At 40.8% G+C, this 27,025-nt stretch overlaps 1 protein-coding gene across 8 annotated transcripts in view; it reads left to right on the top strand.

Annotated features, from left to right (window-relative positions):
- LOC122549771 (histone deacetylase 9-like) overlaps positions 1-27,025 on the top strand; it is a 796,606-nt gene that overhangs the window by 490,183 nt on the left and 279,398 nt on the right. For all 8 annotated transcript variants that reach the window (XM_087987095.1, XM_087987091.1, XM_043689766.2 and 5 more), the window contains 2 exons: positions 2,659-2,796; positions 7,043-7,244. In XM_087987095.1, coding sequence (XP_087843221.1) covers positions 2,659-2,796; positions 7,043-7,244 — 340 coding nt within the window. The remainder of the gene's footprint in view (positions 1-2,658; positions 2,797-7,042; positions 7,245-27,025) is intronic.

The raw sequence follows: 27,025 nt of genomic DNA, 5'->3' as shown, positions 1-27,025 counted from the left end.
TTCTTAGACTCTGTATAACATTTATACTGACTGGAATATGGTTGCAGTGTGCTGTAAGATATTGCTATGTCAAACCTGAACATCACAACAAAATCTTGTTGAGATAACTGCAATTATCTATTTTGAATTTGGACTCGGTGTGCAAATTTCTTGCATAAGACATAGGAGCAGAATGAGCCTATTCAGCCCATCAATCTTCTGTGCCATTCGAACATGGCTGATGTTTCTCAGCCTCATTCTCCTGCCTTCTCCTCATAACCCTTGAGCTCCTTACTAACCAAGAATCTATCTACCTCTGTCTTAAATGACTTGAACTTCACAGACCTTTGCAGCAATGAGTTCCACAGATTTCCCAGCTATGGCTGAAGAAGTTCCTGCTCATCTCAGTTCTAAACAGCTGCCCCTTCAGTCTGAGGCTGTGTCCTCTGGTCCTAGTCTCCCCTACTAGTGGAAACATCTTCTCCACCTCCACTTTATCCTCTTGGTATTCTGTAAATTTCAATCAGATCCCCCTCATTCTTCTCAACTCCATGGAGCACAGACTCAAAATCCTCAACTGTTCTGCATGACAAGCCCTTCATTCCCGAGGATCATTCTTATAAACCACCTCAGCATCCCACCCTCCTCCCAGCAACAGCACATCCTTCCTTAGATACAGGGCCCAAAACAGTTCACAATATTCTAACAGGGGTCTGACAAGAGCTATATACAGACTTAAGCAGTGCATCTCTGCTCTTGTATACTAGCCCTCTTGAAATGAATGCGAACATTACATTTGCCTTCTTAACTGCCAACCGAACCCGCATGCTAACCTTGAGTGAATCCTGAATTCAGACTCCTAAGTCTCTTGGTGCTTCAGATTTGTGAAGTCTTTCACCATTTAGAAAATAGTCTACGCCTCTATTCTTTCTACCAACGTGCATAACCACAAACATTCCCACATTATATTCCATCTGCCACTTCTTTGCCCACTCTCCTAGCCTGTCCAAGTCCTTTTGTCACCTACCTGCTTCCTCAACACTACCTGTCCCTCTACCTATCTTTGTATCATATGCAAGGTTAGCAACAGTGCCATCAGTTCCTTGGCCCACAATGTTAATGTATATTGTGTATAGTTGTGGTCCTAATACTGACCCCTGCTGACCCCAGTCATCATAGATCTACATCTGCCACCTTGACTTAAATTTTTGTTGTGTTTCATAAATATTCTGTGAAATGCAACAATGTGAATTTATTTACTCTGGCTATTTTATTAAGCTGTAAACATCATTACAAGCCAGAAACGTTTTGTTATTAATAATGCGTAAAGTTCACTGGATCAGTGATGGCTGACAATTTTACATGATGAGGCTTTGCGATCTCAACAATTTACACAGGGGCCACATGCATCTCGGTGCTAAACAGTGTTGAGCAGTTGGTCCAAATCTTAGCTCCGATTTTTCTTTTGGTGCTTTCCCACCATGAGGGACAGTATAAATCATTCTTTAAGAAAAAACATGGATTAATTAAGGATGGTCAGCATGAAGATCAGCCCAAAAACTGCTATCTTGCCTCTGTCTCTTTCACTCTGAGTTTTGACTTTGCTGACAAGTTTGTTACACTGCAGCTAGGGATCGGACTTCCCTTTTGATTGGTCATTACAAACGCGATGTGATCGCACTAGAGGAGTACTGAGATTTGTGAGGATGTTGCCAGAAACTGAGAAATTTAGCTTTGAGAAAAGCTTGGATAAATTAGGATTTTTTTTTGGAACAAAGGAGACAGGAATGATTTAATTGAATTGTATAAAATTATAACGGATCTTGACAGAGTGGACAGGAAGGTTTAAATTCCCTTTGCAGAGGTCAATCACCGGAAGGCATAGTTATAAATTAATTAGCAGAAAGGTTGGAGGGAAATTGAGCAGAACATTTGTCACCTCGAGGATAGTGGTATCTGGAATTCTGCCAGAAAGACGAGCAGAAGCTGAAACCCTCGTTATATTTAAAAAGAAGACTTGAAATATCGTAATCTGAAAAGCTGCTGACTAAAGGCTGGAAACTGGGTAACCCTTTGTTAGCTAGCACATATACAATGGGCAGAATGGTCTTGGATTTTATCATAAATAGCAATAGAAAATGTTTTAGGTTAGATTACTTACAATGTGGAAACAGGCCCTTCAGCCCAACAAATCCACACCGACCCACCAAAGCACAACCCACCCAGACCCATTCCCCTACACCTAACGCTACAAGCAATTTAGCATGGCCAATTCACCTAACCTGCACATTTTTGGACTGTGAGAGGAAACCCACGCAGACACAGGGGGTTGTGAGGTAGCAGTGCTAACCACTGTGCCACAGTGTCATAAACTCAAAGTGCCACCTCAAAGAATCTGCATATAAAATCATAAGGATTTTTTTGTTTACAAGATATTTTGTGTTCTAACCTCACTACTGTATTATCTTGTTCTGCTGCTCTAAGTGGTTACTGGGAGATGACACAGCTCTGAGTAGTTGTGTTAGAAACAGAATGAACAGCATCTGGATTCCAAATTCTGGGACTTCCCATTTTGCTTGAACACCATCATATGCTGTAACCAATGTCTCACACAGAAGCAAATTGAAACATTGAACAATGTGTGTGATGAGTAATTTTAACAGTTCTTCTTCTCAATAGCAGTTGCTGCCACATCGCAGGATTCTGACTTGGGATGGATCAGTGAACGCTCTAAATCTCTACACATCACCATCGTTACCCAACATTACTCTGGGTCTCCCAGCTCCAACTGCCTCATCTGCCTCCTCCCACATCAACGTATGTAATAATTACAGGCCTAAAGTTACTTAATCTCTTTAATCAGTTACATTGGTTGAAGCACATAACAATCCCATGAAGCATGCAGGCTTGTGGTCAGCCATTATGATAGTGTTGCCATGTTTAAACCAAAAATTACATCTCTGGTATTAAACCACTGAGTAATGAGATCTATGCCAACAGTTTCTCATGAATCTAAGATCTTAATCTTAGTTGAAACATTACTGAAAAAAGACCAGGTGCTTCCCCGTAGGATGTGAGTGTGAATAATTCCTGGGTGGTGTCTCTGTGACTGATTCAAAGAGAATCACTGGGGGCATGGAGATGGTCCACCCACTCACATTTTGTGATCTACAGCTTGTATGAAATAAAGAATCCTGGGAAGGGTATTTTTTTAAAAAAAGAAAAACATAAAATATATCCAGGAACTTTAGACTTGCTAAGACTTCTGAGACAAATAAAGAATTATTCAGATAATAGAGGTGATTTTCCCTTCCACAGCATTTGCAAGATGCTCAGTTCCCAGGCATAGCACTGGCTAGAGACCATCATTATCATGCCTTCACCCACAGCCCAAGTTGAGATTTACTGTTACTCATTGGGTGTCTTCCTGAATGTATTGAGTGTCGTGATGGTAATGAGATGGCAGGTAGTGTGTTCGCAGTTCGAACAGAGGATTGCAACCTATGTCTGAACCTCTAGGACCAGAGTGAATGTTACTGGTGCTGGGGGAAGCCTGAAGATTGAAAGCGAGCAATCCAAAAAGATCCTGCAGCAGTTTCCTTACTTTGTCACAGGGTGATAGTTCTGATACCAGTTGCCAACACCTTGTAGTTTCACTGTTGTTTTTTTACCTTGTTTACTGACACTGTGACATACATGGCATGAATCTGTTTTGGAATTATGTCCAACTAACTAAATATCCCAACGCAGCCCAAATTTAAATTTTCCTAACTCAGGCAGGTGTAGTGTACACCAGATCCCTTGTAGCTGTCAGACGCCCTGTAAGGAGGTAGACAGTGAACATCCAACGCAGTTTCAATTTCTCTGTCTTACAATGTCTGTTTTAATTCCTGAATCCAGTGAGAAGTCTATTCTTCATGTACAATCTTCTCACATCAAAAGATGTGTGCCAAGAATAAAAACAGAAAATGCTGGAAACACTTTGCAGGTCAGGCAGCAGCTGTGGAAAGAAACTGAGTTAACATCTCAGTTTAACAATCATTCAATCCACGGGAAGAATGATAGAAATGTGGCAGGTTTTGAAATGGAGAACAGGAATGAAGAAAAGGGAAGGTCTGTCTCCAGGTGGTGCATGGCAGTCACCTGAATACAAAATGAAGCAATAAAGAAAGAAAATGTTAAACTAATCAAATAAAGTGAAATGTAATGGTGACAGAGAATATGATCTGAAAATTTGAACTGAATATGGAGTCCAGAAGTGATGCTTCTTGTGTTGAATTTCACTGGGACACTGGAGCAGGCCATGGACAGAAAAGTCAGAATGGGAACAAGGTGGATCATTATAATAATTAGCAACAGAAAACTTGGTGTTGTGCTCACAGACTGAATGGAGGTGTGTTGCAAAACAGTCTATGTTGTTCTCCCCATGATGGAGGAAACCACCCTGAGAGCGGTCAATACAAAATACTAAACTGAAAGAAGTACAAGTAAATCCCTCTTTTACTCAGAAGGGCATCCAGGGATTTGGGAGGTGAGAAAGGAGGATGTAAAAGCACAAGCGTTGCATTCTCTATGTTTACACATATTGGTAGTAGGCAAGGGAGGGATGGTTAGGTGACCAAGATATTGAGGAAGGAATAAAAATCTGAGTGCTGGAACAAACTCAGGAGGTCTGGCAGCATTTCTGGAGAGAGGAACAGAGTAAACGTTTTGAGTCTGGTATGACTTCTTCAAAACTGATTTGAAATGTTAGCTCTGTTTTTCTCACCACAGATGCTGCCAGACCTGTTGAGTTTCTCTAGCACTGTCTGTTTTTATTTCAAATCTCCAATATCCACAGTGTGTTGCTTTCATGTTGTGGAGGGAATGGTCCCTTTGGAACACTGAAAAGGTACAGCAGGAGGAGATGTGCTTTCTGCTACATAGTGTCATGCTGGACGTGGCAGAAAAATGTACAGGATGATTAAGTGAACACAGAGGCTGGTGGGGTGAAAGCTGAGGACATGGAAACCATATCATATTTCTAGAGGGAATGGATGGGGCAAGAGCAGAAGTTCAGACAGGAAAAACTGAGTTCACTGGGGCCGTAACAGGCCAAAATAATAAGCCAACCAGGATGACCTTGTTTCCAGATTTTTAGAAAGGAGTTAGAAGCAGGATGTGTGTGATTGAGGAGGTTATAAGGTTGGGGGCTGTGAAGCCAATTTCCACAGGGAAAATAAGCTGAGTGGCAGGCTTGGAAACATGTCTTGATCTTTGTTAGTCGGGTTAACATCCAGAGGCAATGGGAGGAAACATCAGAGAGTTGGTTTCCAGCCTCTGCTAGCTAGAGATCAATACATCAGGGAAAAACAGCAGTACATTTGTCAGTAAGTTTGCTCATGATGTCAGGATTGGACTGGAGAGAATGGGAAGCTTCAAGTTTAGAGTAAGTTAGATTGGAATGAGTGAGATGAGCAAAGGAATTGAAATGTTCAATCTCATGGTTCGAGAGAAGGTAAGACGCCACAGAGAGGAATATTGGACAATAAGGGTTCACTAACTGGAATGGGATGGGGGAGTGCAGAAGGAAGTGGGCGGGGTTGAGTCTGCGGCTAAAGACGTAGACATGGAGACAGGTGAAAGAATAAGAGCTGAGTGTCAAACCAAGCTTGAAGTTCAAAGAGATGAGGGCATAAGGTGATAAGCTAGGCCTTTGCTGAGGACTGATTATTTAGGGTCAGCGATAGCAAGATCAGTATCAAGACTTATGTAGCATGAAACTCTAAACATTCAGGTCAGATCAATGCCAACAAAAATGGATTAAATATATAAATCGTTGTGGAGGAAGATTGAAATTCCCACTCTTTGCCCCACCCACAGGCACCACCAGTGTTGACCTCACTCATAATCTTGTCTGCAGGCCACTTCTGATCCACAAGTGTTGTCAGCCTATTAGGCCAATCAAAGAGCTCGTTAAGGTTAAGCATTGCCAAGTGGAATGTTTTAGCGGCATGTGGGCCTCTCACTAAGGCTGAATCATGGCCATGCAATAGAGGTAGTGTCTGGGTGAGCACACTGGGGAAGGGGTCTTCAGATAGTATTCCATCCACAATGAGAATCATGTTAATTGTCGAACCACAATTGCCGCCTCTAATCTCCCAATGGAGGGTTACTCTCATGCAGTGATAGCTTCAACACTGTGGCCTGACATTCAGAGGATGCCTCAATTTTTCTCACTGTCATAACTCCATGAAAGATTCTAACTTATGGTAACACCCTGCTGATCTGAGTGCTGGAAGGTCTCCTTGGGGCTCCACCATTTTAATTAGACAAGCATTCAGAGAGGCCCATTTTACTGACTGCCTCCTAAGAATGGTTCTTTTGTACTGATTCTGTATATGTAGAACCCTGACCCATGTTTTCTACCAGTAGCAGGATTGAGAATCACAAATGAATATTCAGCCTACAATTCGTTGACATTACTTCAAACGGACACTATAGAGGAAATTAGTCTTCAATGATAAGGCATAATGGCTAATCATCAATTGTGATCCCTGGTCAATCATCTTTTCCAATTTTGGCCTTATCTGTCTTATCTTTGAAATTATTAAATACAGAGTTAAATAAAGGCATTTTTGACTTTTTATATGAATTGTTGAATGATTGAGTTTGAATTTGCAGCAATGGAATCCTTATAATCGGGATTTTCAAATAGAGGAGACTGGGTCTTTCATGGGTGAACACCTATAGAGGGAATAAGGTCAGTTACAGCCCTGGAAACAAGAGCTTGCTATTTGTCAGTAAGACCGGTTTGTAAAGTCCTTTCAGTGGCTGTTCAATCCAGCCTTGAAAGAGAGATTGATCGACCATCACAGCATCAGAAACTTCCAAAGAACAGACCATCTTCCCCAACCTGCTTGCTTGATTGGGGTGAGGCAAATGGCACTGTAGGGAGAACGAGCAAATGCACCATAATTTTTTCAGATATTAATACACTGGCAAAGAAAACAAACCCAGTGAAGTTACATGTACAGTGTAATCATGACTTAAATATTCATTTATAGATAATCATTTGTTCTAGGCCTCAACAACAAATCAAAATACTGACAGACACGCCATCCAGGGAATGACAGCCCTTACTGGACAGTTCAGAGGAGGAACTCCCTTATCTGCTTATTTACCAACTGCTCCTTTTGATGGGAAGGTTAACAGCACCCATCATGCCCTGCTACACCATGTGCTTCTGATGGAACAGGTTCGAAAGCAGAGTCCTCTCACAACGGGTGAGTTGTATTTGCAAGTGAAACTTTTGGATTCTAACTGAGAGTTTGGAATTTTCTGTTCAAGTGAGAATTAATTTTACATAAGGACATCAATATAAAAGGAAACATTTTAGAAGTATTCATAATTCTGAATCAAATATATTTGCTTCAAAATGTTCACCTGTAAGTAAGATTTCAGCACGGTACCTTGATTAATGGAATGGTAAGTGTTTTGTTTGTTTCTTTATACAGAGTACACAAAGAAAGTCTCTCCTACTCCATTCCTGAGAAAATGTGTGGAACGTATATTCTTAATAAATAGATCCACAGGCTTGACTATTTTCTCAATTGCATAAAATGAGCTTGTGAACTTTTTCGCATTTCACAGAAAAGGTCTCATATCTTGTAAGACTTATTTTCAAAAAGCACTGGCTTTCTCAATTAGTTAATTAAGACTTCAAGAATTTAAAAATTCAGTCACACTGCTACTGTTTTACAGACTTAAACTGGGTGCTCTTATAAGCATACAGAATCAGATCACTCAGTTGACATCAAAGGTAGTTTCTAGAAGCACTTAAGAAATCCATTTTAATATCCTTTCGTGACACTTTTGTGAAAGTCGCCACCTCTACACCTTACTTGCTGTATCATCATGCTACGAACAGGTAGCAAACTCCTGCAGGTGCATTATTTAAAGGGCTTAACTACATCTTACAATTGTTTTACTGGTTTGTTCTGTTAAGCTGCTGGCCAATTTCATGACCTTTCCTCGGATTTTATCTGTTTTATATTTGAATATTGACTTAAGTGCCAATGGATTTGCTCACTAAACTGCACTGTCAACAGTTATGTTATAATCATGGGTGTTCGAGTCAGTCTGACCTAGAGGTTGCAGGGGAATGTGCAACAGCCAAGAATGAGGCAGGAGAAAGCAGGTGCAGCTGGGAGAAATGGAGGTCATGCCATTGTAGGCTCACAGAGGCCATTACACAACTTTGGTGTTTGTTGTGAGTTTAGGCTCCTGAAGATCTATGTTAGACACATGGGTTTGACTGTGTTTGGATTTGGCAATTGAGGGTTAATCTTACAATACCCATAATTCTAAGTGAGAGGAAGTTATCCAGAGATCCAAGGGAACCACCCAGCAGACTTTGGGAGAGAACATTCCAGACTGATTGAGCCTGAGCCGGAAAGTTATTCAAGACAGAAGCATGCATTACACATCGGAGTGATGAGAAGTCTTTTAATTAAGTAATGTGTGCTAAGCAGCATTCCTAAGAAAGGAAATTTTAAAGTAATAAAATAATCTTTGGATTAAACAGTCACTATTAGTCCCAGACCAAAGTGTTGGGTTACAATAAGTGTAAAAGAAGTGAAGTGTTTGAAGTGTAAAGAAAAAGAGCTGTACCAGAAATGATAAAGCACTGAAAGGTAACTGAGTCAGGAAAATAATAATTATGAAAGAACCATTTACAGTTACAGTAGATGCATTGGAATTTTGATCACTTCAAGCCTATCAAAATGTTAAAACAAATAGAAAAATCTCTCTGCTGAAATTGAACTGTGCTGGACCTTGTTTGAAGTGCAGTACTAGATGTTCTTGGAATTGCAACAATATTGGTCAGCTCTCCCATGCTTGGCTCATTTCCATTATGTGTTTAAGAATATTTGAAACTGCTATAAAAGAACAAAATGTTCTCCTCTTCCCTTGTTTACCTCCATTTCTCTTGTTCTTAAACTTTTGTTTTGTTGTATTTGTTAAAGCAAACACTTCAACAATGTGTACTTTCTCTTTAGCAAAACATCACCTCAGTTAAAAGATCTATCCAATCAGGTTCCTGTTCGGAATCTGGTAGTAATACGAACTGGATGTTCCCCATAACGATTTGGGTTGTGAGGTCATAAAAATGCCATGAGCTTTTATCTTTGTCAGTAATCTTTGATTTAGCACTTTATCAGATGCTTCTATAAACCTAAGTGCAGTTCATCAACCAGTTCCCTTTTACTCACAGCTGGTGTTACCTTCTCAAATACTCCTACAGATTGGTCAAATGCAATGAAAGTGATATTGGGGAATAGTGAAATTCAATGGGGTTGGGGTGGGGCTGGTGTAACTCTTCAGTCCCTGAGTGTAGTTTGGAATGGAAAAAGAGGTGCATTCGTTGCAAACACATGACACAATCTGTCCAATTATCAAACTATTTGAATTAATAGAAGGAAAATTGGAATACTCTATTATAGGCATGCAAACTTTCATTGGACTTTGCTGTCTATGTTGCAGCAGGTGATGCTTTGCAACTAGACATCAAGAGGAACATTTATTTTCAATATACCTTGAGGAACCATTCGCCAACAGGAGACCTGACACCTTAGTGAATTACATAAAGAGTAAGAACTGAGAGAAAAGAAGTGCGGTTGGAATATTTTGTTGGATTAAATCATTGTGTGTTACTATTTAAAACATGTGTATAAATCCACCAAGAGCTCAGAGCTGTCTGATTTCTGTTCCTGTAAGATGCAATGATCTAAAATGAAAGGAATTTATGCATTTTAGATTATTTCTAATTGTGTGTTTGTTGACATAGAATAACTACCAATTTGTTCTGATTGGAAAATGCAGGTTGTTTGGTAATGAAGTCCTTTATAAAATTGGAAAAAAAACATTAGATTGATTTTCATATTGAAAATTTTAGTTTCTTGTCCCTCAATGTAAAAGTTAGGATTAAGCCCATACTCACCGGCTGGCTTGTCCAGAATCCATTTCACAGATATCAGGCTGTTGTGGTAAGATGTCATCTCCCATTTCTGAGGTATGGTGTACTGTGTGTCATTTATTATATCAATATAATTTTATTTAATCTTTGGATTTTGAACTAGAGGCATGTGGGTTTTAGTCTATGTATAGGAGGGTTTTAATAATTAACTGATCAGTATTTCTGGATGAATGATTTTCAAACTGGTCTGTGCCAGAGAGTAGCTAACTGAGGGCCCTTCTGGAATGATAATATGAATTTGTTTGTACTGTGAAAGTTATACGTTTGGGAAGAGCAAACATTGTATGGCATTAGCCTGCTTTCAATTTAGATTATTCTGCTTAGGAAAACTCTTAAATTGGAAAGCTTTTAGTTTTAGCACACAGAATACCTGGCTGAAATCAGATGTAAGAACAGTTCCATCTGGAGAAAGGAGTTAATTCAGAACATTTGGGAAATAGGATTACCTCAATGTAAGGATTTTAGTTTGAAATTTAAGAACAAATGGTTTTGGTTAGAAATCTAAAGGGGGTTTTTAAAGCTGAAAAAAAAGTTTAAGTCCAATTGTGTGAATAATCAAAGAAGGCAGGGTGGTGGCTCAGTGGTTAGCACTGTTGCCTCACAGTATCAGGGACCCAGATTCAATTCCCGCCTTGGGCGACTGTGTGGAGTTTGCACGTTCTCCCCATGTCTGCGTGGGTTTCCTCTCACAATCCAAAGATGTGTAGGTTAGGTGAATTGGCCATGTTAAAATTGCCCATAGTGTTCAGGGATGTGTGTGTTGGGCCAAAGGGCCTGTTTGCACACTGTAGGGATTCTAGATTATTCTAAAAACTATGAAACTCATGTGTGGGAATTAAAAGAAACTGTTCAGTCAAACCTGTCATTGTGAAGAGAAGGGAGCAATTTCTACTATGTGAGTACTATAAAGTGATAGTGTTGTGATAGATAGAGTTGCATTTTGCTGTCTGTTTTGAAATCTTTCAAGTTGCGCTAAACATCCATAGTTTGGTTTGTTATACGTTATCTTCATCTGTTTTGCATAATAATTTTCTCCTTTATTGTTAAAATCAAATTAGCATTGCATGCATATGTTTCAGTGAAAGACCACCATGTAAGATAAAAAGAAATCTATCAAGCCTGTCTGAGCTCTGAATTGTCCAGTACGAACATCAGCTGGGATTTTAATGGAGGAAATATTGCATCTGAGAGCTGCTGGCCAATCATACAGCCTGGCGCTCTCTTGTCCCAGCAGCGCCACCTTGAGTGGTGACTATTACTGGGATTACAGCAGCCCCGAAAGAAGAAGAGATGTGGAAACTTGTCAAAATTAAGTCAAGGATCCTACCGGCTTGAGTTTGCAGGCTCAGGCAAGAAAGAGGTGGACAGGGTTTGGGAATATGATTTCATCTGCCAAGTTGGACACTTGGTACCTGCATCTCATTCCATAGGTAAAGAAAAGAAGGATATTTTATCAGCATTGGTGGCACTCATCAAGAACAGTTTCTTAACCATCTCTCCATGGGGAGTCATGCTGTGTTAAAATGTAACTGTATCCTGCCTGATGACCTAGCAGATTGTCTCAGTGTCAAAAGTGTTATTGATACAGAGGCCTCAGTCTTAAGGTCAAGTTGCAACTTCCACGTGTCACTCAACAGTTGACCTAATGAGAATAATGTAAACCTTTTGCATTCACAGGTCTCAGCCCATAAGTGGCAGGAGCTAATTTCAACCAGCATTACGAACAATGGTTTGCACAATGGACAGGAAACCTTCCAAGTTTAGCTTAATTAAATATTTATGTTGAGCTTTCGGCCAAGTGTACAAAATTCACAGGAAATTGGAACCACCAAGAAAAAAGTTTGATGAACAGCCAATTTAAGACAAGGAGATTTCTTCCCAATATATCTGAGTAAAGTATGAATAACTCAGTTCCTTTAATTATTTTTTATTCACTCATGAGGTGTGGGGATTTATTGCCCATCCCTAATTACCTATAGAGCAATTAAGAGTCAACCACATTGCAGTTGGTATGAAGTCACATATCAGCCAGCTTAGGTAGGCTGACAGATTTCCTTCCCTAAATGGCATCAGTGAACCAGATGGGTTTTTCCAACAATTGGCAATGGTTTCATGGTCATCATTGGACTCTTAATTCCAGATTCCTTATTGAATTTAAATTTCACCATCTGACGTGGTTTCGAACCCAGATTTCCAGAACGTTAACTGAGTCTCTGGATTAGTAGCGATAATGCCACTAAACCATTACCTCCCCATAATCTATTTTTCCTAATCGATCTGTTCAGGGATGTTATTGCTCACCTCTGGAGCAGGTGGGACTTAAACCCAGGCCTCCGTGATTCAGGGGGTAGGGATGCTACCACAGCACCAGAAAAGAGACTTCAGATTCCTATCACCCTGTTACAATCTGATTGCGATCACTTGCAAACTTTAACAGCGAACTTTAACATAGAATCTCATGCATGACAAATTATTGCAGCTCATTTTTTATAACTGATATTGAGTTCTGGAACACAATGAACTCTGCAACTGTGAAGACAAGGCTATAAGAAACATGCCTGCAACTTTATGTTCTTAAACAAATTTGTTTGAATAACTCCTGGCTAGAAATCTTACAGAACATGTGGACAAGTGAATTCAATAGCTTCCTACTAGCTTTGTTTTCCTCTTACCTTTCCTATTGTTCTTTCTTCCAGTATTCCATAATTCATCCACTGACATATGCAAGTTACGCTACAATAGCACAGCATGATTGGTAATGAATTACTCTGAAGTACCTTATAATGAGCTGAATTAAGCTAGCAGAAGTTTTTATTCTGTTTCTCTGAAGAATTCCTCAAGAATCAACCACAATACTCAGTATTGCAGAAGAAAACAGCACCTCTGGACTTTGCATCACTCATTACACCTCTTATAAGGACGAGCACAGTACCCCACCATTAACAATTTAGGACAACCTAGAGAAGGTGATGGCCTAGCAGCAATGTTGTTCAAAGTAATAAGCTAAGACAGAATTTGAAACCAAACATGGCATATTTGGAATTAAAAGTCTAATGATGACCAGTAAGCCAATGCAGATTGTCATAAAAGTTCATGTGATCCATTAAAGGAAGTAAACTGCCTTAAAACTGAATGGATCACGCAGCATTGAGTAAGGCATCACACAGGACAATGTCACAAATACAACCCTGTCAACCCTACAAAGTCATGTTTAGTCACATCTGGGTGCTGGTGAGAACTGATGCACAAACTAGTCAAGCAACAGTCTGCTATAGTCATAGTTACAGAATCACACCTGTCAGACAATGTCTGAGTCATTAGGTATGTCTTGTCCACTGGCAGGCAGAGATACACAGTTGGGAAGCATCAGCTTAACGTAGAGGAGTCCTCAACATGTCTCCTGACTCCACAAAGTCTCATGGTATCAGGTCGGATATGAGGCAGAAACCTCATGTCGAACCCTGACTCCCCTGTCCCCACTGTCCCAGTTGGTTAATCAATACTCGTCCATGTAGAACAGCACTTGGAGGAAGCACTGAGGGTGATAAGGACACAGATGTACTCTAGGTGGGTATTTCAAAGGTCCAACAACACTCAAGAAGCTTAGAGTCATAGAATACACAGTATGGAAACAGACCCTTCAGTCAAACTTGTCCATCCTGACCAGATATCATAAATAAACTTAGCCCCACTTGCTAGTATTTGGCTCATATCCCTCTATACCATTCCTATTCATATACCCATCCAGATGTCTTTTAAATGTTGTAATTATTCCAGCCTCTGGCAGCTCATTGCATACACGCACCTCCCTCTGCGTGAAAACGTTTAATACCAGGGCAGAACAAAGCAGCCTGCTTGATTGGCACCGCATCCACAAACATTCCATCCCTCCATCACTGATGCTCAGAAGTAGCAGTATGTATCAGTGATTGAAAAGTTACAGAGTTGGCTAGCAGAAGAATGATTGATTGAATACAAACAGTTGATGCAGTCATCTGAGAGTACACAAAGCATCTTGTAACACAAACTGTTGGAAGCTTTGAAAAGACCACTTCCCAGAAGATCATTGAATTTAATTGCAGTCTGGCCATAAAATGCTATTGTCAAGACCTTGTGCTCCAATTTCCAATTGGACTTGTGTCTAGTTTCATTTTACTGGTGAAAAATCCAAGCAGGATTAAATTGACCTCATTCCTGCCTTCAGAGATAACTTGGATGAGTGCCCACAAATATTTGTCCAACATAAAGACATTGGCTAGATTACAGGGTATTTATCATAGGGCATTGCCACATCTGACGCAGGCTGCATCTTGAATTTTTTGCCAAGCATGTAATAGGCAGTTCAGGATACACAGTCTCAATTCTTAATATATCACAAAGTGTAAGAAAGCAACCTGTAGTCAGGAAGATTCAAGTGTAGACCATTGTTTAAAAATAAATTTGTTGAAAACTATAATGTGAATCCTGCAAGTGAAGTCTAGCTTGTAGTGTTCACTATGGTGGTCCTAATAACATTTTGTATCCTCGTCTTAGCTTTCCATTCCAACACGCTCCCTCCCACCAACCCTCCAGTGCCCAAAACCACAAGAAGCAGAGATGGGAAATTTAGCAAATTAATAGCCATGATTTCCTGCCAGCTATAGGCAAAATATAGAAACACCTACCACTTCTGCTATGTACTCTTCCCTCCAAATCCATCTAGTTAGCTGAAACTTCATTCTCACTATAATATTTGATAATGGTTAAGGTGGTCACACAAATCTAATTATATTGATATTCATATTACATTCATGGCTAACTTAATGGAATAGAACCAAAAAAAGTAACCCTTGGTGACTAGCACTCTATTATTTGCTTTCCTGATCCATTTGTAGTGGATTTCCTTCAATTATGACCTCATAACAGTGAGACAAGCAAGAGGCTGGAAGAGCACAGCAAGCCAGGCAGCATCACGAGGTGGAGAAGTCGACATTTCGGGTGTAATCCTTCTTCAGGACTGGGAGTAGGTGTAATATAAGCTCTCCTTACACCTACCCACCACAACCCTGAAGAAGGGTAACCCAAAATGCTGACTTCTCCAACTCCTGATGATGCCTGGCTTGCTGTGCTCTTCCAGTCTCTTCCTTGTCTACCTTGGATTCCAGCATCTGCAGCTATTTTTTGTCTCATGACAGTGAGAGGCTGACAGACTTTCATTTAACAATTTGTGCATATCTTTTCTAAAACCATTTTAATCCATAAAAGGACTCAGGTATTAAAAATCAGATGATTGAAACCAGAAATTGATTGTTTTATTTTACCTCCATTATAACATTGTTCAGTTATTACCTGGCATGTCCCAATATACATCTCAAAGCAGCAGCAGCTGAATTTTACAGGGCTGTAACTGGGAACAAACTCCAAGCTGGCAACTGTGAGACATGGAGGCAAAATGTTGCTGGTGGTGGCCAATTAGCAACCTGTCACTAGGGTCACCATCCAATTGTAGGTGACAGCCCCACCCCAAGAGCTGCCAGCCCAATCAGAGTGATGGAATTCAATAGCCCCAGTGGTGCTACCCCTAATGGTGGCCATTGCTGAGGGTGCAGCTCTAGGATGAGAGAATCTGAGGGGCAAGAGCCCTCAAGCAACTGGGGCCAGCCAGACATGTCCCAGCATTTGCAAGGGCTCAGTCAGAGCAGATGAATTGTATGGTTGCCATCAACTAGGTCTGACGCCACTGGGAAGCCATCAGAGTAATGTCCACTGGTAGAATTTCTACAAAGACATAAAGTGGCCATTAAGTGATAGTCACACCAGTAGCTTTTGTGCTGGTAAAATGTTGTGGTGTTATAAAGACATGGCCTCCCCAGCCTTTTCATATTGTCCCTTTGTCTGCCTCACAATTTGAAATAGGCCAGGGATATTCAGAAGGTAATTTGAATCCATGATTTGAAGTTTTTAAGAGCAGGTAAGAATTCCACTATACTGAAATATAGCCTGATCAAAAAATTACATTGAAAATGTATTGTGCAAAGGGAGAGGAAAATGTCTGGTCCAATTCCTTCAAACATATGAGTCTGGAAATCAGCCCGCACATCTTTGAGCTGTCATTTCAGTAGAACACTTCAATCATGAAGCGGAAGTTTCAGGATCTCTGCAGTACATTTATACCCTTCTACTATAAACACATTGCTCAAATCAAAGTTATGGGGGCATTGAGCATTTTTAGAACAGCTTTAAGCACTCAGGGCTGTGTTTGGTTTAATCCAGACTCAACTTCTTTAAGTGATTGCTGTCATTAAAAAAAATCTGAAAGTAACTGAAAAAAACTGTCTATAAATACCAGTTCAAACAAAGATTTGACATCAGTTTTTAATTTTTGTTTTGGCATCACTGGATACAAGATCAAAGTATTATTTTCTTTAAAGTACCAGTCAGAAGAAATGAATAGGAATGCTCTTTTACTTGCACATTGTCAGTCACTAACGTGCGATTGACTTCTTTCATGGAATGGTTGCCAAAAGTATTTAATATGGTAATAATCTTGCAGCAGCTATGGAATTCATTAATCAGATACAGTATGCCCCTCTTGTTGAGTAGGTTTTGATGTCTTTCTTCATAGCAATGGCATAGGCATCATTCCACCATGTGGCCGATCTTTATGGAGCATGACAAACAGAATCTGCCTTCTTTTAATTTATCATTTAGATGACATTGTCCATTTTAAAAGCAGCAAATGTTGACTCTGGATATTAGTTGCAAAACAGCTTGTCATAGTTCAACTGATAAAGCAAGATAATTGGAAAACTAGGGTTAGATTTTGCAACTAAAATAATAGTAAAGCTAACACGCTCACTTGTTTGTAAATGTTAAAATTGGACAGCAACCTCTTGCAACTGCACAAGTGCAATTAAACTTAACAGCCTGATGGTTGCTGTGTAAAATGCCCTGCACCACTAAAAACTGTCTGCCTCAGGGCTCAAATACATTGAATGATATGAAGTTCATGCACATACTTCATAGATAGGGACTACATATATGGTAATGTTAGGCCTTGTCTGTGTAATTCCTATTGATATCTGTGATTATTGTCAACCAAGCTTATTGGCATTAAATATTAATTTTCCAAATGTGAAGTCTCATTCCTTTAGCACTTAATTATCATTCAAGATCCTTTTTTCCAAAAGTATTTTATTTTGTTCTTTTCTTTCCCCTGTCCTTTTGACTCTCTGTCTGTATCTAATCTTTCTTTCTTTCTCTCGCTTTTTTTTCATTTTCTGCACCCAATTTGACATTTAATTCACTGTTCCATATGATGCTTCTGGCTCAGACTGCAAAGCTTAGTAATAGTTACTCAATCCAATTAGTTAGGGAGATAGATGGCTGGTTGCCATTTAGATAATTCTTTAGGATGGTTGACTGTGCACAATTTGCCATGCAAAATACCACTGAAAGCCTAAGGGCCAGTACAGATCCAGCTATTTGTTTGCAATTCACAGCGGATTCTAATTTATAATATTCTGTACTTGTGACTAAAGTAGGCATGACAGTGAGAGGCTGACAGACTTTCATTTAACAATTTGTGCATATCTTTACCAAGTGACAACTTTAATTTCACCATGTTTACATTTTATTGCTTTCTGGATGGAGAACATGAGTTATTTACCACATAAAGCTATTTTCTTTAACTGGTTTAATTACCAATAATGTAGCGCACCATATTTTTGAATCTGAAATGAACCATTATGTGCAGTTTGAATATTAGAAAAAAATGGTCAGTAGAGAATAGAGGGGATTTGATAAAATTAGTGAGCATTGTTTGTTACAATATTACAGGAAGGCATGTTCACTGACACACAAAACACCCACTCTAAAAGCAGATAAGAAACATACACCCAGGCAAGTGGCAGCTAACATATACCTGCCACAACAATTCATTGTTGAATCTGAAAAATGATCTGGGCTTAGGGATATGTTTTACAGAACATGCAGCGAGACTCATAATCATCTAGAGGAACACAATAAGGCACATGTGTACAAAATGTCTGTGATACAAACTAAGTTTAACTTTTCTTTGTTCCCTTGTCAGACATGGGTGTAGTTGGCTGGGCTAGCATTTATTACTCATCCTTAGTTACCTTGGAGAATGTTGGTGAGCTGCTGCCATGAGCTACTGCAATCCATGTGCTGTAGGTAGACCCACAACAATATTAGGGAGAGAATTCAAGGACTTTCATCAAAGGACAGTGAAGAAATTGCACTACATTTCCAAGCCAGGATGGTGAATGGCTTGGAAGGGAATTTGCAGGTGGTGGTGTTCGTGTGTATTTTCTGCCCTTGACCTTTTAGATGGCAGTGTTGTGGGTATAGAAGTAAGGAGCCTTGGTGAATATCTGTAGTGCATCTTGTAGATAATACATATTGCTGCTATTGCACTTTGGTGGAGGGAGTGAACATTTGCAGATGTGATGTCAATCAAGTGTGCAGCTTTGTCCTGGATGGTATCAAGTTCCTTGAGTGTTGTTGGAACTGCACTCATCCATCACACTCTTGTCTTGCACCTTGCAGATGATGGATAGGCTTTGGAGAGTCATGAAATAAGTTGGTCCCTGCAATATCCCTCGCCTCTGACCTGCTTTTGTAGCCACTTTATTTATATAATAAGTAGAGTTTAGTTTGGGTTGAATGGTAATCCCCAGGACTTTGAAAATGGGTAATACAATAATGATGATGCCATTGAATGTCAAGAGGTACATTGTCTGTTGTTGGAGATGGTCATGAATGTTACTTGTCAACCCAAGCCTAGCCATTGTGCAGATCTTGTTGCAGTTGAACATGCACTGCTTCAGTGTCTGAGGCATTGCAAATGGTGCTGGACATTGTGCAATCATCGGCAAACATTCTTATTCTGCCTTTATGATAGAGGGGAGGTCATTGATGAAGCAGCTGAGGATGATTGGGCCGAGGACAATACCTTCTGAGGAACTCTTGAGCTGCCAGAGGAAGTGGTGGAGGCTAGTACAATTGCAACATTTAAAAGGCATTTGGATGAGTATATGAATAGGAAGGGTTTGGTGGGATATGGGCCGGGTGCTGGCAGGTGGGACTAGATTGGGTTGGGATAGCTGGTCAGCATGGATGGGTTGGACCGAAAGGTCTGTTTCTGTGCTGTACATCTCTATAACTCTATGACTCTAAGATATGCTGGAGCTAAGATGATTGAGCTTCAACAACCACAGCCATCTTCTTTTGTGCCAGGAATAACCCTCACCAGCAGAGAGTTTTACCCCTGACTCCGATTGATTCCAGTTTTGCTAAAGCTCCTTGATGCCACACTCAGTCAAATGCAGCCTTAATGTCAAAGGCTGTCACTCTCACCTCACCTCTGGAAAACAGCTCTTTTGTCCATGCTCAATCCAAGGCTGGAATGTCATACATTACTTCTCATACAATTCCCAGATTTACATTTAGGACAAAAATTGCTTGGAAACAAAATGTCAAAAACTGATCTATTGCAGTGATAGAAAATGGATAGAATTTTACATGGTTGAGAGGGCATATGAGTGTCCCCAGTTCTTACATACCCACACTCTACTGGTAGAAATGCTGGTTGCCTAAGGAAGGCTGACCTGCAATGATAATTTGCTGAGGGCAGCTTGAACAGGCTTAGAGTGCAACTTTCACCCCTTAGTGAAAGGGTGTGGACAACATAAAGGCTGTGGATAGGATGGCAATCAAGAGGGCTGCTTTAACCTCAGTGGTGTCAAGCTTCATGAATATTGTTAGAGCTTCAGTTACCTAGACAAGTAGGGAGAATATTTTAATACAGTCCTGACTAATTAATTAAAGATGATGAACAGGCTTTAGGGAGACAGGAATGAGATACTCACTACAGATTTCTTAGCCTCTGATTTGTTGCCACAGTATTTATTTGGTTAGTCCAGTTCAATTTCTGGTCAATGGCAACACCCAGGATCTTAATAGTGAAGAAGTCAACAATTATCATGTGTTTGTCTGTCAAGGGTCAATAGTTACATTATTTCTTGTTAGGGATGGTCATTGCCTGGAACTTTTGTGACATGAATCTTAAATACCACTTATCAGTCCAAGCCTGGATGTTGCCCAGAACTTGCTGCATTTGAACATGATTTGCTTCAGTATCTGACAATTCACAAATGATGCAATCACCATGAACATTCTCACTCCTGCTGTGATGATGGAACAAAAGGTCATTGATGAAGTAGCTGAAGATAGTTGAGCCTAGGACACTGCCCTGAGGAACTCCTCCTGATCTCCTGAGATTGAGATGATTCACCTCCAATAACCACCAGAGCTACCTTCCTTTGTGCTGGGTATGACTGCTACCAGTAGAGAGCAAGCCCCCTGATTCACATTGACTCCCAATCTGCTTGGCCTTGTTGTTAAGCAATGCTGTCACATCCCCTCTGGAGTTCAGTCTTTTGTTGATGTCTGGAACAATGCTGTAATGAGCTGACTGACTCTGGCAGAACTCAAACTGGGTGTCGGTGAGCAGAATATTTCTTTTCAAGTGCAGGACAGCACTGTTGATGAGCCCTTCCATACTTTGTTGATGATCTGATGAGTGAGGGCAGTTATTGGCTAGGTTAAATTTATCCTGCAATTTGTGGTCAGAATGTATCTGGGCAATTTTTCAGAATGTACGGCTATTTGCCACCACTGTAGCTGTACTGTAAGAGCTTGGCTTGGGAGTAGGCAAGGATTGCTGTCAGCATCCATAACCTAGGCAGTATCCAGTGCCTTTGTTCTTATTCCAGAATGGCATTCTTGTCCCAGCTGCATCTTTAGAGTATCTGTCATGCCTCATTAAAATTTCTCTGAGCCCAGAAGCCGTTATCTGAATTATGATGAACTGAACTTTGTCTTATTTTTACCTGTTTTTTTTGTTACTATGTGTGACTTTTGTCATTAATATCTGTGCCACTTATAAACCCTTTCACTGTGTTTTTCATATAAAAGTACATGTGGTGATAAATTTTTGTTTTGTTGAATTTCCATGGATGGAATTGAGTTGACTGAAGATTGAGATTTGTGACACTGTGGACCTTTGGAGGAAGCTGAGATGGATCATCCAATCAGCACTTCCAGCTGAACATGGTTGCAAATTCTTTAATTTTGTCTTTTGCACTGATGTGCTGGGTTCCCTCGTTGTTGGAGTTGCTGATAGTTGTGAGAGCTCCTGATCTGCTAGATGCTCAATTGTCCAATGCCATTCATGACTGTGTACAAGAGGATTACAGAGCTTAGATATGATTCTTAATCCTGTTTATCACATGCTGTTTCTGCTGTTGTTTTGTAAGTAGCATGCATGTTATAGCTTTAGGTTGACAGCTCATTTTTAGGTACAATTGGTGCTGTTCCTGGCAAACCCACTGCTTTTCCTCATTGAACCAGGGCTGATCTCCTAGCTTAATGGAAATGGTAACGTGGGAAACATGCTGGGCCATGATGTTACAGATTGCAGACGAATATACTTATGCTGTCTTGCTGGTCCACAGTGTCTCATGAATGCTTAGTTTTGAGTTGCTCGATCTGCTCAAAACCCATCCCATTTACATGCCACACAACATGATGGAGAATATGCTCAATATGAAAATGGGATTTCAGCTCCACAAAGAGTCCTATCAATAATGAAATGGAAGCATTTATTACAGGTACCAAGCTACAACCAGTTCAAGTAGATTTTTCTGGTGCCCTCGTGAACTCTCGTACAATCTCGCAGCTATGTCCCTTAGGACTTAACCAGCTCAGTCAATGGTGATGCTACTGAGCCATTCCTAGTGATTAACATTGAAATCTCCCACCTAGAGTCTATTCTAAGCCATGCCATCTTTCCATGCTTCCTCTGGTGTTTGACATGGAGGAGTACTGATTCATCAGCTGAGGGAGAGTACAATATGTCATAGTCAGCAGGAAGTTTCCTTGCCCATATTTGACCTGATGCCATGAAACCACAGTGGGTCTAGCATCAATATTGAACACTAGTATTGTAATCATTCTGACTGTACACCACTGTGTTGTCACCTCTGCTGGTGAAACAAAACAGATCCAGGAATGGTGATGGTGGTATCTGAGACATTGTAAGTTAAGACACTGGATGTCTGACTATGCCAGGCTTTTGATTGTTCTGTGGCACAATACTCCCAAGTCCCTAGGTGGTAGTAAGGAGAACTTTGCAGAGTTGACAGGCTGTGTTTGCTGTTGCTGTCTCCAATGTTTGAGTCATTGCTGGGTAGTCTGTCCAGTTTCATTCCTTAAGCTGTTTTATCTAAAGTTTATCAACAAGCAATAGGATGAAGCTAAAGTAGTGATTGAATAATATTCTTCTACTGTTCCATTACAGCTCCTGCTGTAACTTTACTGGAAGACCATTGACTTGAGACATAGCTGGTGTCTCAATAAACTGGGTCCAGGCTGCATGACATGGCTTCTGTGAGGATAGGGTCATCAAACATCACTATCAGTAATCCATGTGATGAAGCAACTTCATCCTAAATGAATAATTACTGTATACTGGTATCATCAGTGTAATTGTGGAGGCTAGTACACCATAACAGGGATCTGTTGGTATCATATAGATCTTGAGCCAATGTATACCTCAACAAGAATAATGCAGGATCCCGAAGAATTCAGTCAGAGAAATTATTTTCTTTCTGACTTGTGGAGTATTGAGTAGCCCATTTTCCTGTGTTTCCATGAGATGCTCCTGAACCTGGAATCCAGAAGCCAAATTTCCAGGAAACGTAGGGGAGGATAAACATTCAAGATATGCATGAGAATTTTATGATATTTAGATGGCCTCCCTCAGCTCCACATTTTCCAGTGGGGTCATTTGCACCACACAAATTATAAGTAATGACAGTCTTCAACAAGAGAGAATTCAATTAATGACCATCGAGATTCAATAGTAATGCAATTGCTGCATTCCCCACTATCAATCTCTTGAGAATTACCATGACCGGAAACTGAACTGGACCAGTAATCCAAATAATGTGGCCATCAGAGTCTGGGTATTCTCAGGTGAGTAACTCATCTTCTGACTTTTCAAAGCCTGTCCACCATCTGCAAGGCATAAGTCAGGTGTTTGCTGGAATATTCTTCACTTGCATGGATGGATATAGTTCCAACAACACTGAAGAGACTTGATACCATCCAGGACAAAGCAGCCTAGTTGAGGCACCTCACCTACCACTTTCAACATACTCTTCATCCATTCCTAATATAAAGCTGCAGCACTGTGCAGTCTTTAACATGCACTGCAACAACCTGCTAAGAATTGTTCAATAGCACCTTCCAAACCTTCCTGATGAAGGGCTTTTGCCTGAAACGTCGATTTTCCTGCTCCTCGGATGCTGCCTGCCTCAGCAACATTCTAATCTAGACCCTTCCAAACTAATGACCACTGCCACCTAAAAGGTTAAAGGTAGCAAATACATGGGATTACTGCCACCTGTAGGTTCCCCTCCACACCACATCCTGACTTGGGATTATCTCACTGTTCCTTCACAATCACTGGATGAAACTGCTGGGACTCCCTTCCTTTGAGCAGTGTGAGTGTCCATACAGCTTAAGGACTGATTTAGTTCAAGAAGACAGCTTATGACCACCTTCTTCAGGACAGTTAGGGATGGATGTTAAATACTGGTGTAGCCTGCTTACACATTCATCCCTTGTGTAATAATTTATAAAGATCACAGGTAATAAATATTTTACATTAAGTTGAAATTGACTTTACATTATATGTGCATAGCTACAAAAGTGAGGTATTAAATGAGTACATTATATCAGTATTCACTAAAGATGAAGATATCTGTGTTACAGTTAAAAGAAGAGGCAGTGGAGAAATGGGATTAAATAAACTAGTTAGAAAGGAGTAGAAAAATCAGCATGTCTGAGTATGACTCATCATTTGCTACTGACTTCAGTAGGGTTGGATGTATTTGAGATCCTGTCCATGATATTTCAATCCTCCTTGGACTGAGTGTGGAGCTGTGGGATTGGAGGATTTCAAATATTAAACCATAGTTCTGTGAAGAGGATAGTGATAAACTTGGAAATGACAGAGATGGTAGGAGCAAATTATTGCAAATGCTCTCTGCCATATTGACAATTTCCAGTTCTCTGGCCCCAACTGTCCCCTGTTCACTATGGATGGCCAATTCCTCTATACCTCCCTTCCCCACCAGATGACCTGAGAGCTCGTCTGGTCAAGGAAAGACTTGGATGGTGAGCAGAGACAAGATGAAGGGGCAGGTGTTGCACCTTACATGAGAAGGTGCTGTGGTGAGGTGGAGTCGTGTTGGTGGTCATGGAATGTTCTAGGATGTCCCGGAGGGAACAATCCTTGACCAGAGACTTGAACAATCCCCATCCACCACCACTTTTCTCCACTTAGCTGAACTTGTTCTCTCACTGAACAATTTCTCCTTTCATTCAAATCAAAGGAGTGACTATGGGCATCTGCACCGGCCCCAGTTATGCCTGCCTCTTTATGAGCTATGTGAAACAATCCTTGCTCCAGTCTGACACTGGCGCTCTCCCACAACTCTTTGTTCAGTACATCAACAACTGTTTTGGTCTCACTTCATGCTCCCTCCTGGACCTTGAAACCTTTGTTCATTTTGCCTCCAATTTCCATCCCTCTATAACTTTCACGTCGTCCATTTCTGACTCTTCTCTTCCTTTCCTTGATCTCTCTGTCTACATTTTGGGGAATAAATTGTCCACTGCCACCTACCACAAAGCCACTGACTCCCATAGCTACCTTCACTAAACGTCCTGCAAGGATTCCATCCCATTCTCCCAGTTTCTTTGTCTACTTTGTGTCCGTTTGCTGATATGGTTTTCCTCTTCCATAACTGTAGCCTCCTACACACTGTGGTTGACAGGGCTCTCAATCACATCCAATCTATCACCCATGCTTCTACCCTTGCCCCTTCCCATCACTCACAGCAGCGTGATCAGTTTCCCTTGGTTCTCACTTTTCATCCTACCAGCCTCCGCAGTCAAAAAGCCATCCTCCACCATTTCAGACAACTCCAGCAGAATGCCACCATTCAATGCATCTTCCCCTCACTCCCCTGTCTGCAGTTTTCAGGGATTGTTCCCTCCGGGACATCCTAGAACATTCCATGACCACCAACACCACCCCACCTCACCATGGCACCTTCTCATGTAAGGTGCAACACCTGCCCCTTCATCTCATCCCTGCTCACTGTCCAAGGACCTAAACAGTCTTTCCTGGTGGAGCAGCATTTCACCTGTACCTCCTTCAATCTTGTGTATTGTATTTGCTGCACCTAGCGTGGCCTACTCTTCATTGGAGAAACCAAACGTAGACTGGTGAACACCTTGCAGAACACTCCTACTCTGTGTGCAAGCTTGACCCTGACCTTCTTGTGGCCAGTCATTTTAATACTGGTCCTGCTCGCGAGCCCACTTGTCTGTCCTTAGCATGCTGCAGTTTTTCACTGAATCACAGCAAAATCTGAAGGAGCAACATCCCACCTTCAAACCAGGCACTTTACAGCCCCCTGGGCTCAATATTAACTTCAAATTATGAACCCACTCCTTCCCATTCTTTAAGCTTTGCTTGTTACATTCACTGTCACCATGTCCTCTCTCCCCTCCCCCCACCCAAGCGGGACTGTCTGTTCTTTCCAGTTTGGCAGTTAGACACACCATTGTTCTGCCCTTCTCACATTCCAATCACCTAATCTGAGCTATCAGCATCCTTTCTCACGCAGCACTCTACACTCTACCTTCCTCCCACTAACTACAGTGTAAATGCTGCCCTCTCCAAACTTCACATCAGCTCTCATGAAGAGTCATGCAGACTCAAAACATTAACTTGCTCTGACTCCATGAATGCCACCTGACCCACTGTGATCTCCAGCGTTTTTGTTTTCAGCAATGATAGACCAGTCAGCCTTATTATAGTTGTGAAGAATCTGATGGAGATATGACTCTGAAACAAAATGGTTTGTCATTTGCAAAAACGTAGCGTAGGACCGAAAGCTAGAGTGGATTTGTTAAAGTCAATCATATCTAATAAAACTAATTGTGTTCTTGAGAGTATACAATTACAGTGTATTCATTTTTGTAAGAAGATTTAAGGAGAGAGAGAGGCCATTTATTTTACAGTTCCAAAGTTGCAAAAGGATGTGTTCATAAAAAATCCCGTGGGGTGACATTGGATCACAACTCCATCATGATGTAGGGGTCACAATTTATTAGTGGTGGATGCCAACTCATGGGAATGATGGTTTTATTTTCCCAAAGTAAGCAATTAACAGGAAGTTTATGTCTTTAAGGATCCAAGGGACTGCAATATTACAGGTCATTGGAGCCTCAGCAGGTTTATTGGTATGACAGTAGGGACAATTACTGCAAAAGACAGCTATGTGGTCAGTCAGATAGCCTTCTTCAGAAGCCTGGTGCAATGCTGGCAGAACGTGTAGAATGGAGGAGAAGGGATTCATCGGGAGTTGAGACACCCCTCCCCCTCTTCGTGTTATTAATGACCTGTATAGTGATTTAACCTGAGGGTTACCACGCCTCAGGCGAGCGGAGAGGTTGAGAAGGAGAGTCCTTCATGGTAACCCCAGTTAGTGCAGGAATTGAACCCATGACCTGCAGGAGCCAGACATCAGAGTGATCTTTGGAGTTCCATGTGTCTGTAATGGATTTGGTCAAAGCATCTCATGTTTATTCAGTCCTGGATGTGCACGACTTGGATGCACTGAGAAGCTCAAAGCTATTTACCAAGAGGAATAAACTGAAGTGTGAGTCTTCACAATCTGTTTTGTCTTGACCTTCGGATCTGGGGAATTGGCAAATCCTCGGGAAATTTGGTTATGAAAATATTTCCATTGCCTGTTGTGAATTGAGATGATTTATACATAAATGATGCGTTTTAAACTTTGAATCAAATTCAGTTCTCATGGATTACCAATGTGGAAATTATTCCCCAATATGGAAGAATATGACATTGTAAAATATCATACT

The sequence above is a fragment of the Chiloscyllium plagiosum genome, unplaced genomic scaffold, assembly GCF_037043375.1.
Source record: "Chiloscyllium plagiosum isolate Xiang-an unplaced genomic scaffold, Cpla_swu_hap1 HiC_scaffold_5, whole genome shotgun sequence".
NCBI classification, from domain to species: Eukaryota; Metazoa; Chordata; class Chondrichthyes; order Orectolobiformes; family Hemiscylliidae; genus Chiloscyllium; species Chiloscyllium plagiosum.
This window is presented reverse-complemented; position numbering and strand designations above follow the sequence as displayed.